The sequence below is a fragment of the Stegostoma tigrinum genome, chromosome 38 (assembly GCF_030684315.1).
Source record: "Stegostoma tigrinum isolate sSteTig4 chromosome 38, sSteTig4.hap1, whole genome shotgun sequence".
Lineage (NCBI taxonomy): Eukaryota > Metazoa > Chordata > Chondrichthyes > Orectolobiformes > Stegostomatidae > Stegostoma > Stegostoma tigrinum.
The window spans coordinates 3117368-3129900 of record NC_081391.1 but is presented as its reverse complement, the minus strand read 5'-3'; the positions used below and the strand labels follow the sequence as shown (position 1 = coordinate 3129900).

At 44.4% G+C, this 12533-nt stretch overlaps 1 protein-coding gene across 1 annotated transcript; it reads left to right on the top strand.

Annotated features, from left to right (window-relative positions):
• The first annotated feature begins 3830 nt into the window (after window positions 1-3830).
• Window positions 3831-11977, top strand: mb (myoglobin). The gene is made up of 3 exons (XM_048520951.1): window positions 3831-3974; window positions 8372-8591; window positions 10388-11977. Exons 1-3 carry the CDS (start codon window positions 3892-3894, stop codon window positions 10532-10534), a joined length of 450 nt encoding a protein of 149 aa, XP_048376908.1. The 5' UTR covers window positions 3831-3891; the 3' UTR covers window positions 10535-11977.
• Window positions 11978-12533: the final 556 nt, after the last annotated feature.

Below are 12533 nucleotides of genomic sequence, written 5' to 3'. Positions count from 1 at the left end.
CCGCTGAGCTTTTCCAGCAACTTCTGTTTTTGGCCTCACTCTGGGATTGGTTGCAGACCATCATGCACCGACTTTTTTTGGTTTAATTGCTCATTCGGTGGGTTGTGTGTGTCTGAGCAGAAGCTGGCAAGACAGAGCGAAGTAAAAACTGGAACCAGTGGACATCAAACTTTCTCCAGATCAAGAGACTGCTTCCAGCATTGTCTGAGACACTTTACCGCAAAACAGTGTCACCAAAAATATGCCATTTCCATCAATGAAGCATTACCTCAGCATCGACCCTCCAACAGTGTGACACTCATTCAGTGCTGATCTCAGCCGTGCCCTCTTGTGAGGGATCTCGAGATAGAGCAGAAAAGCTTTATGAGAATTTTTCGATGAATAAAGGGCTTCAAACATGTTGACGGATCTGGGACAGATCTCCTTGGAGAAAAGGAGGGTGAGAGGGGATAAGATCATTTGTTTTTAAATTATGGAGGGGTTTGGACAGAGGGGGCAGAGTGAATCTGCTCCCATGGATGAAAAGACCAAGAACCAGAGGGTGTTGGCTGAAAGTGATTGAGAAACTTTGTCATGAAATCATGAGGCAGCAAGTAGTTTAGATCTGCACAGCTCTGCCCAATCTCAAAAGGTAATTGGGTCATTATCTAACTGATAAAAATTACAGGGAAAAGGAAATAGCAAGGGATTTAAAGCAGCTGAGGGCTAGAACAAACATGATGGGCCAAAAGGTCTCTTTTCACACCCTAACCATTCCAGCAGGATTTGAGCAGCAGATATAGACTAATTAAGTTTCTCTACAGAGTCAGAATGGGCTCAGTGGGCTGAATGGTCTCATTACAACTAAGAGAAAATGTGATTCTCAATAGTGGAAGTGCTTTCGTCACCAAGTCAGGAGCTTAGGAGATTTATGTCCCATTCCAGACATTTCAGTCCTTCATTCTGGATGACAGCGCTGTGCAATCCTGAGAGAGTGCTGCCCTGTCAGAGGTGCGGTTTTTCAGACAAAACCCTATGCAAAGGTTCTGTCTTCACTCTCAAGTGCGCACATGCAGTGCCATGCACTATTTAATACATTAGCCTGGTAGAGGATTACCTAACTAATAGAAGGGGTAAATGGAGCGATTTCGGGCTGACAGCCTGTAACCAGTGGATCACCACAGGGATTAGTGCTGGACCACAATTATTTAACAATATATATTAATGACTTGGATGAGGAGAGTGAATATTAAAGCCAAGTTTATAGATGATATAAAAATCAGTGGCGAGTAGTGAGGACAACAGAGAGAATCAACAGGGGGATATAAACAGGTTAAGTGAATGGGTAAAATCATGACAGATGGGATGTAATGTGGAGAAATGTCAGATCATGCACTTTGGCAGGAAGAATAGAGCAGCTCGCTATTATTTAAAGGAGGAAGACTGCAGAAAGCTACAGCACTGTGAGGGATTTAGGACTACTCATCAATGAGTCATTTGGCTAAATCTGTACGAAACACTGGCCAGGCTGCCGCTAAAACTGTGAATAGTTTTGGGATCCCCTATCTAAGGAAGGATATTCTGACCTTGGATGCAGTCCAGAGAATATCAGTCAGCTGATACCAGGTATAAAGGGACTGTCTTATCAGGAGAGGTTGGGTAGATTGGACTTGTACTCAGCAGAATTTAGAAAAATGAGAGATGACCTTTTTGAAACATACAAGGTTCTTAGGGGACTTGACAGGGAAAATGCAGTGAAATTGTTTCCTCTTGTGGGAGAGTTTAGAACCGGAGGGCATCATCTCAGACTAAGGGGTCAGTCACCTCAGACAGGGATGACGAGAAATTTCTTCTCTCAGAGGGAAGTGAATCTGTGGAATTCCCTGCCACAGAAAGCTGTTGAAGGTTTGCTATGTATTTTCAAAACCGAGATTAACAGATTTTAATCAGTAAGGGTTATGGGGGGTGGGAACAGGAAAGTGGAGTTGAGGATGACCAGATCAGCCACAATTTCATTGAATGGCAGAGCAGACTTGATGGGCTGCATAGCTTTCTTCTGCTTCAACATCTTTAGGTTTCACAGATATCCGTCATCTAACGGAGAAGCAGATAACCAGGCCGTTAAATTGTTTGTGGAGCTTTCTGTGCACAGAATTGCCCCAGATTTTCTACACTGTAACAGACACTAAACTTGAAGTATTATTTTTTGTAAAACTTTCTGAAGTTACGAAAGGTGTTTTAGAAATGCAGGCGTCATGCTCAGTCACTTGTTCCCTCACTTGTCATCAGCTTTACTGTGATAGAGCTGTCTGAGTGCCTGCCAGGACCCAGGGATGCATGAGCTTTCTGCAGGGTGTCTCCCGCTTGAGTATTTGCTCTGGACAATGTCAACAAGAGGCAACATCATCACATAACTACATCCGATGGATCAACAAATCCTTTTATACTAGACCAAACGACATGACAGACAATGCAGGAGAAAAACCCCTTTGACCACAGTCCATCAGGAAATGATCAGCACGTAGCATCCTTGAGATCCTGTGGGGAAAGGAGAGAGTGGATCCTGTTGGCTGTTCCTTGAGCAGACTGTCAAAGTCATTTGGTAGAATGTCTCATCACCAGAACTTCCCAACAAGCACCAGGACATCTCTTGGCTGGTGGTGAGAAGAGCTCTGCCCATGAGAGCCATCATGCACACCCTGACAGGCTGCACCACTGCACGCTGCCCTCTAAGCGGCTGCAGGGTCATTGAGACTGGCACACACCTGCTGCTGGAATGTGCCTTTGCAAAGGAAGGCTGGAGCAAGATGCAGTGGTTTGTGTCAACGTTTGACGTGAGCAGCTCCGTGACACAAGACTGTGCTCTACGGTCCGTTCCCCGGGATACACACTGAGACAAACAACAGCTGCACCTAGAGGACCATCAGCTTAGACCATCAAAACACTCTTTGGGTCTGCCCAAAACTTGATGGCTTTCCAGAACTGGGAGCTGATGCTGACTGATGCAGACTGGCACATTCTAAGGTCCAGGACTACGTGCTGAGGGATGTAGTAAAGCTTGGGGCAGCTGCTGCCAAAGTGCAGTGGGGAAAGACCACGGTCTGAGGGCTTTTGGGCACACAGCACCACGGGGCTAGGGAATGTCTAGCTCAGGCTGTGTGATTGATAACAAAGTTAAATGAATATAGTTATAAGCAGTTAGCAGTAACTGTAGTGAGGTACCTCAGAATTTGTGAACAGAAATAAGATGATAGTCTCTGTAATGTCAAATTTTAGCTGTTGTATCTGTTTATAACTAAAGTAACGTATGTCCTGGGCACAGTCCATTCTCACCCAAAATCAACAGACACCACAAATAAAGTGTGTTCCTGGAGAAGAAGTACGTATCAACACAAGAATGCAGAATACTCCAAAATGTGCACAAGGTCATCAGGGTGAGTGTTAAATGAACACAATCTTTGTGCAACCCTCACTCAGTGTGGCCAATTCTTTAAGCCCCGAGCCTGAGTTTCAATACTTTCCTGTTGAAATCCTTTGTGAACTGACAGCCTGGCTTCCAGCGAAAGCAAATGTCACATTTCCTGTCATTCAACAAGATAAAGCCAGTCACTTGTGGAGATTGGAAGGGTCTGCATGAAGAGCTGGGGCTGTGTGGGTCTGTCTGTTCGTCCTCTCACTGACCTGCCAACTGCTCAGTACTGCTAGTTTCTGATAAGGACTTGCCAAACTCTTCCATACCTGTGCAGCAATACAGCTTAAAATAGGCAGCTTAAACTGCAGGGGATTGGCTGACTGTTAGGAGGAGGGAGAGAGCATTCCAGCAAGGTATAAAAGGTCCAGTCTGTCTCTGCAGCCAGAATCACTCCTGGCATTTCTGTGGAGCATAAAGGTCTTTGCACTGGGGTCTGAAAAATGACTGACTGGGAGAATGTCAATAAGGTCTGGCCTGTGGTGGAGTCGAACATAGCTGCAGTTGGGCAGAAGATTCTACTGCGGTAAATAACTTTTCTGCACTTGCTTCAATGTAGATGTCCTGTGAAAATAACTCTCTTGCTCCTTTCCAGGGTTGGGACCAGTGTTGGCTCTGATGCAGTTTCAGTGTCCCTCTCACCCCCAATTCTGTGCCCAAGTCCCACAAAGACTTCACTGGTCACAGAGTGGAAAATACTGTGAAAATTCAGTTCAGTTTTGTTTAATTCTCAAAGGTGAGTTGACATCCTGATTCGATTGGACAGGTCACTTTCTGCGACTGTAAGGTAAGTATTCAGACCTTGAGACCCTGCGGGAAAAGGGGAAGGTGGGTTCTGTTAAAGTTATTCCCAAGTGTGTTTTATCTGTTCTTTCCCTCTGCGACTAGTTTGTGCTCAGACCCCCTCCTGCACCTTGATCATCAATTCCTCAGCTACAAACACCACCCGCCCTCAGCGAGTCACTCCCCAAATACTCCCCTCCCCCAATGGATCAATCCCCAAAGAGCCCTCCTCTCCCCCTACTTATCACTCTCCAAACATTCCCTGTCTGACAAGTTACCCATAACTATTCCCTCCAAGTGTCCCTTCTGCTAAATAACCCCTTTTTCCAACTAATCACTCCCTCTCTCCCAGACACTCACCTCCCTGACTACATCACCCCAAATGCACCCCTCTCCAACCGGCTTCCTCTGCCTAAACACCCCCTCCCCAGATGTGACCCACCCAAACCACTCACTATTCACCCAGCTGCTATGTGACAACCCAATTGCTGCCATGGCAACTCTGTGAAATGTGTGTGTTGTGTTTATCAGGGAAGTGTCTTTTGGGAAGCACTGAGTCTAATGTGCCCTGCAAACTGTGTGTGTGTGTGTGTGTGTGTGTGTGTGTGTACGCAGTGTTCAAGGGCTGTGTGTCTCTGTGTATATACACAGTGTTCGAGGGGTATGTGTGTGTCAGTTTGTCCACATACATAGTGTATGAGGGGTGTGTGTGTGAGTCTATGCGTATCTCTGCTTGTGCACGTCCACAGTTTTCAAGGGGTGTGTGTGTGTGTCTGTCTGTCTGTCTCTGTGTCTGCCCACAGTGTGACTGTTGTGAAAGGCTGAGTGTGCTGTGGGGAACGAGGTTCATTTCAATGTCTGTTTGCTGTGCACCAGCCCGTAAGATAGACACATAGCTGAGCATATGCACATCTTAAAGGGGACTTGTTTAAGTGCAATCTATTAATTTCGTGTTCCGCACATTGCTGATTGTTGCTAAGTATGGAAGTGTGAATGGGCAGTGGGCAATGCCTTCAGTGAATCTGTGTATGCGGTCGATGCACAGGCAGTTGCCTGTTCTGCAATAGTGCACACGGTTGTTGTAAAGAGATGTGTGCACTGCTTGTGGTGTTGTGAATGTCTTGTATAATGCAGTAAGTCCACTTGTAGACAGCTGAGTGGAGCTGTCTGTTGTGAAAAGGTGGTTTGTGCAGAGGCCGATTGGTGTTAGAGGGTAAATGTGTAATCACACCAGTCTCACGTAGGATGTGTGAATGTAAGCGGCTGTGTGTAATAGTGTAGTATCAGTATATCAGTATGGCATGTTCCAAATTAATGTGAAATGGTATGGGTACAGAGTGTACAGTTGTAGCTGGCTGCTGTGAAACAGCGACTATAAAATACAGACTGTCTGATGACCATGAGTCCCCTCTCACAGACTGTTACAGGTCTCCCTCTGGGATAATGTTAGCATCTCCCTCTGGGATAGTGTTAGATTTTCCCTTTGGGATATTGTCAGAGTCTTCCTCTTGAAAAATATTAGATTCCCCGTGCGATAGTGTTAGTGAGTCTCACTCTTGGATACTGTTAGAGTCTTTTTCTGGAATAATGTTAGTATCTCCCTCTGGGGTAGTACTAGAGTCTCCTTCTCAGATATGAAACTAACATTAGCCCCTATAGCATTGTCATTGCAAATAGCACATCTTAACAAATTTCTTCTTCAGCTTGGGGCTGTTGATGAAAGCAGGGTTAATCTGTTATTAAAGAGTTACCTCACTGAGGTCGTAGGGTGGACGTAGAGACAAATATGAGACATGTAGTTGGAAACCAAACACCTCAGTACCAGGACATGGCTGCATGTCCTTGGTCCAACTCTCACTAACGGCTTCATCAGAGACCTTCCTTTTACCAGAAGGCCACCAATGTTAAGCTCACTGATTGCATAATGTTCATTTCCATGTGTTATTCCTCAGACGTTTTCCAAGTGGACAACATTCAGGACTCAGTTTGTAAGTCGCAAGTAACATTGGCCATGACACAAGCGCCAGGTAGTGACCATCTCCAGTGTGAAGAAAACTAACCACGACCCCATGACGTTCAATGGGAATACAATGGCTGAGTTACCTGCTATCAATATCCTGGTGATCACCCATTGATTTAGCTTGGCCAGCCATCAAAATAATATGATGAGAGCTCAGTATTCCAAGACAGGGAAAGTGGATCTCAGCTTCCCAGATTTGGTCAGTCAGCTACAAAGCACAAATCAGGAATGGAATGGAATGATCTCCAGTTGCTTCGTCAAATACAATTCTACCAGTGCTCAAGAAGTTCAGCACCATCCAGCACAAAGCTTGATTGGCATCCCTCCACCACATTAAATGTTCACATCGTCCACCAAGATTTCACACTGGCCGCACTGAAAGAGACATTTTGATCATGGAGTACTGTGTCCAGTTCTGGTCACCCAGTTATAGGAAGGAGGTTATTAAGCTGGAGAGGATTCAGAAGAGATTTTCCAGGATGTGGCCGGGTATGGAAGGCTTGCGTTATAAAGAAAGCCTGGATAGACTGGGATTATTTTCCACTGGAGATTGAGAGCTGACCTTGCAGAAGTTTGTAAAATCGAGAGGGGAATAGATAGAGTTAATGGCTGGTGACTTTTCCCTAGCATGGAGGATTTCAAGACTAGGGGGCATAGTTTTAAGGTGAGAGGAGAGAGATTTAAAAAGCAAATGAGAGACAAATTTTTTACACAGAGGGTTGTTCATGTTGGCATGAAGTGGTGGATGTGAGTGCAAATACAATGTTTAAAAGACACTTGGATAAGTATATGAATGGGAAATATTTGGAGGGATATGAGCCGGGAGCAGGCAGGTGGGACTTGTTGAGTTTGAGATTATGTTTGGCACAGACTGGTTGGACTGAAGGGTCTGTTCCGTGCTGTATGACTCTATAAACATCACCAGTATAAAGCACTTAGGCTGTTCCTTGCGCATTCGTGTGCCTCTGTAGCTGGATTGCTGACAGTTATTAAAGGGGGTCAGTTTGGGGGTCAACGTGAATTGGATGCATATTGAGGAATGCTGTTGTTTCCCTGGAGAGAGTACAAGGTCATTGGACAGAGAGAGACTGACGAAGAGAGCCTCCATAAATAACTAACGCATTCCAGTTCATTGGAATTCTTTCAGCATGACATAGTTGGATACAGAAGAACAAACCCGAGGTTAAAAATAAAGTTTGTGACTTGGTCAGTGGTCATCACAGTGTGGGATTTGAACCTATAACCCAGGCTGACATTGCCAGGGCAGACCGGGCGAGGGAGTGCCACACTGTTCCACCTGCTGTCTACAGGATGAGATGTTAAATCAGTGGCCAGAATAGGGAGCCCTCCTCAGGGCCTTGTCCAATGGTTACAAGCTCCCATTGGATAGGTTCTTGGAGATCCCACAATCTCTTGTGTCTGATATCCCTCCTGGTCTGCCAGCCTTTATCCCTCATCTCCAGTTTCATTTCGTGAGGGTTACAAGCATTCAATAAAAATGGAGAGCAAAGAAGACAATTTGCTTTTATCATCCTCCTGAGCTGGTTGCAGTTGTTTCCTGGAGATTAAATTTTCGTTCAGGAAACTCTAGGGCAGTCCTGGAGGGTTGGTAATGCTTGTCCCTTGGCCGAAAGGTAGGCATTATCATATTGGTATTAATCAGATCATGCTGTGCCCAAATTGGCTGCATTGTTTCCTATCTTGTTAGTCATCAGGCCGATGAGAATGTGAAAGGTGCTATCTAAATGTAAAGTATTCCTTTTAATGGTTATTTCCTGGCTTATAAGACACCTTACCTGTTGTGTACAGGGATTGAAAGGGCTTTATGAAGCCAGAGCTGGTGTTATTTTTGAGGGCTGCCTCTGAGAGAGCGAGTTGCAAAAACAGAAATGTGGCAAGAATAGAAGGGGGGATGCGGTTAAAACGTCCGCAGCGACTCTGAACAGTCCCCAGGTCATTCTTCTCTCTCTTTCATCTCAATGCTTTTTGTCTTCAATTCATCATCCCCTCCTCCAGCCTTCGCTTCATACCCCTAGGATTTCCTCCTCAACCCTTGTGCCGCACAGTTAGAAACTAAGAAGATGCCACTTTAACCTGCATCTCTCTCTGTCCCTCTCCAGATTATTCAAGGATCACCCAAACACTAAAGCCATTTTCCCCAAGTTTAAGGAAATCCCTTTGGAACAGCTAACGAACAATGAAGATCTCCGCAAACATGGAACCGTCGTTCTCCGGGCTCTTGGCAATATTTTTAAACAGAAGGGGAACCATAGCGTCAATGTGAAGGAACTTGCAGAAACTCATATCCACAAACACAAAGTCCCACCCCAGAACTTCACTGTAAGTACTGCAAGACCAGACCAGGCTGTTTCAGACCCTACTGCACACTTTTAACATGTTGTGTTATCATGTAAAGTGCCAGTTGACCCTCTATAAGAGTTGTACTGTGCAGAAACAGACCCTTTGGTTCAAAGTGTCCATGCCAACCAGGTATCCTCAATTCATGCAGTCTCATTTTCCAGCATTTGGCTCGTATCCTTCTAAACCCTTCCAATTCATATACCCATCCAGAAGCCTTTTAAATGTGTAATCGTATCAGTTTCTATCACGTCCTCTGGCAGCTCATTACACAGACCACCCTCTGCATGAACAACTTGTTCCTCAGGTCCCTTTTCGCCTTAAGCCTGTGCCGTTTAGTTTTGGACTCGCCCACACTGGGGAGAAAGATCTTGGCTATTCACCCTATCCATGCCGCTCATGATTTTTTTAAACCTCTATAATGACATCCCCCAGCCTCCAACACTCAGGGAATATAGCCCCAGCCTATTCAGCTTTTTCTTAAAGCTCAAACCCTGGCAACATCCTTGTAAATCTTTCCTGCACCCTTCCAAGTTTCACAACATCTTTCCCATAGCAGGGAGACCAGAATTGAACACAGTTTTCCAATAGTGGCCAAACCAAAGTCCTGTACAGCTGCAATAGAACCTCCCAACTCCTTTACTCAATGCACTGACCAATAAAGACAAGTGTACCAAATGCCTTCTTCACCAGCCTGTTAGCCTGCACTCCAAGTCTTTTTGTTCAGCAACTAAATGTACAAGTCCTGCCCTGATTTGCCTTTACAAAATTCAACACCTCACAGTTATCTAAATTAAACTCTATTTGTCACTCCTTGGCCCATCTGATCAAGGTCCTGTTGTGCTCTGAGAACTCTATTCTATGCCACTTGCCAGCTCTTGAACACTACTTCTGCAGGTTACAGCTTCTCAAAAGTGTTGCAAGGATTTTCCCAATTTCGAGGATATCATCTCCCAACCATTCTGTGACTCCCAAACCCCAACATCTGGGTGAAAATATTACATCTCAATCCCTCCAATCCTTCAGCTAATTTCTTTAAATTTAATTTCCTTGTTACGACCAAGGGATCTAGATCCTTCCTATGCATTCAATCTCCACTCCTCATAGTTTTAGGGAACAGGAACTGAATCAGAAATAAGTCTTTGGCATGGTTCTGTGGGCTGTGGGGGCAGTAACACCTTGAACCAAGCTTCACCAGATTGTTTCAGGAAGCTAGTGGTGGTCCATTTCTGCCGTGACTCATCAGAAATTGCTGCCATGTCATCACGTCCCACGGTGACCATAACTTTTTCTAATCTGTAATGCTAACCAGAGAGGGTGACTAGTGTCTAAATATTCACATGCACACCGTCAAGCAGGAAGCATGGCAGATTGAGTCATCTCCGCCTCGAGACTAAATATAACTTTCCCTGTCATTAGCAGACCTCAGTAAGACTGCACCCCCCCCTCTCCAGGCGCAACCAAGATCTTACTTTAAACAGAGATAATGGGAACTGCAGATGCTGGAGATTCCAAGATAATAAAATGTGAGGCTGGATGAACACAGCAGGCCAAGCAGCATCTCAGGAGCACAAAAGCTGACGTTTCGGGCCTAGACCCTTCATCAGAGCCTGATGAAGGGTCTAGGCCCGAAACGTCAGCTTTTGTGCTCCTGAGATGCTGCTTGGCCTGCTGTGTTCATCCAGCCTCACATTTTATTATCTTACTTTAAACATATGTATTTGCTTAGGTCAGCATTCTTACTTTGTCTGTACCTTTCTCTCCCCCACACCCACCAGCTCATCACCAACATCGCCTTGATCATCTTGACTGAGATGTACCCGAGTGAGATGACTAAACCAATGCAGGATTCGTTCTCGAATGTTTTCAAAATCATCTGCTCTGACCTCGAGCAACTGTACAAGGCGGCTAACTTCCAGGGTTAGAGGGCAGTGCACTCCTGAGCCTGCATCTTAGCTAATAACAAGTAGTTTATCTGTGGCAGCTTGGTAGATGTGACTGCACAGCTATTAATATTTACATGGTGAATTCATCCACAGTGTAACAAGTGTGTGCAAATATTGTTAGATAATTATATAGTCACATTTCCTTCTTTGTGAATTCCTGCCTGTTCTTCCACTTTGAAGACCTAGAGATTCCCAAGAAATCCTCATTCCACTGTGTAACACCGTGCCATTGAATTCCAAAGTAGGCACTAGGGTTCAAATCCTGATTCTACATTTGACAAGGCTCCAAACCTCCAGGCCTGCTTCAGTCCATCAGTAAGGTCACAGTTCATCGTGGACATCAGTGCTAATTGCCTGCACTATCCCCATATTCCTCAATTGCCCTAAGTGCTGAAAATGAAGTACACTTTTCTAAGTTTGCAGCTGAAATCTGAACTGTTGATGCAGCCACACCATGGCTCAGCAAGTAATCTTTTGCATTGTGATGCCAAGATCCGTGTCCTTCCCTTAATTTAGAGGGATTTTAGGATCTGCTTTTCAAATATGAATTACTGAAGGGGATTTAGGTGCCTGGATTGTTTTTGGCTGCTTCTGTCTTAACATTGAGCATTTTCAGATGTAGGGTCATGAATAATTTGAATCTGAAAAAATCTGGAAGATGCTGTATCTGTGCAGACTGGGAGATTTAAAAATGGTAAGTGCAGTTGGCTGTAGATAGTCACCATCTCCCTCAGAGATTGTCAGGGGCTGTCTGGCACTGGTCTGATCACAGGGTTAGGGGTCTCAGAGCAACAACAGATCATTGTAACCTGCACCTGTTAATTAACCTGTTAATCTTTTATTGCATGGGGAGTCTGTACTAGGATTCAGATTTTGTGATCCTCCTCTTACTGGATAAGAAATCTAGTGAGATCCAGTGGCATTGTACACAACTCATCAATGTGATATGGAAATTCCCACAGAAATGCTGTGAACAGTTTTGATGACTCCAGCCCAAAGCTTAACAGGCACTAGGATGATCAGATCACAGTTTGTTCAGTGCATTACTTGTGTACTTTATAGATACTTCATCCCAGGTCAAAAGGTTTTGAGTGATAAATTTCAATGGGTGGGCCAGTGGTGATTGCATTGCATTAAATGGGAGCTGCTTGCACCTGTACATTCTGCGGAAATAGCCCACAGAGGATTGTTTTGGTCAAATATGGCATGAGTTGATAATTGACGTGCTGTGCCTTGTGCAAGGTTGTACAAAAGCATATTTCTACTCAAGAAAAATGGGAACCAAAACAGCCAACTTGCCTTGCTTTCTGCAGGAGTTGGATTTTTGAGGATTGGACTGACCTTGTTTGGATAAGAAGGATCTCACAGTTTATTGATCAAATTGTACATGAAAAGTTCTAATAAAGATTACACTCTGCTGTACTGTGTTGCAGGTTACTCAAAGCCAAATACACTTCACTTTTGTCATATTGAAACACGAGTATTGTTGGTTTAAATGATTTTGAGTTGCACAGGCATCAGCATATGGAATTTTGTTCACTGCTGCTTTTCATCACTGATCCACTTCCACACAGAGCAACCACTCCCCAGGTAGACAGCACTGAAATCATCACAGAGTGTTACTGGGTATGATAAGCCTCATTATGGACAAGACCAGACCACCTCAGAAATATCTTAAGAATATAGCCTAAGACCTTAACTTTTCCTTATTTTAAAGGCTTTTGTGAAGAGTGTTCCAGATGTGAAGTGACTGGTCAAACTACTAGATGTTAAGCAAAACAATTTATTTAAACACTATAGCTAAATACAAAGAAAGAAAGAGGAATTTAGAATGAGCTAACTATTGGAAAACTTAACCAAATAATAGATAAAGTACCTATGAGTAATTAACTGTTCCAATATCGTAACATCCCGTAAATACACCCCTTGCCAAAAAATCAAATTAGGATGCAGTTTCTCACCTGCAGTTCTCCAATCC

Excerpts from the sequence above, each read along its gene's own strand:
- mb (XM_048520951.1), top strand. The coding sequence starts at position 3,892 with ATGACTGACTGGGAGAATGTCAATAAGGTCTGGCCTGTGGTGGAGTCG. Across the intron at positions 3,975-8,371 it reads GGGCAGAAGATTCTACTGCG|ATTATTCAAGGATCACCCAA; the intron begins GTAAATAACTTT and ends GTCCCTCTCCAG. Across the intron at positions 8,592-10,387 it reads TCCCACCCCAGAACTTCACT|CTCATCACCAACATCGCCTT; the intron begins GTAAGTACTGCA and ends CACACCCACCAG.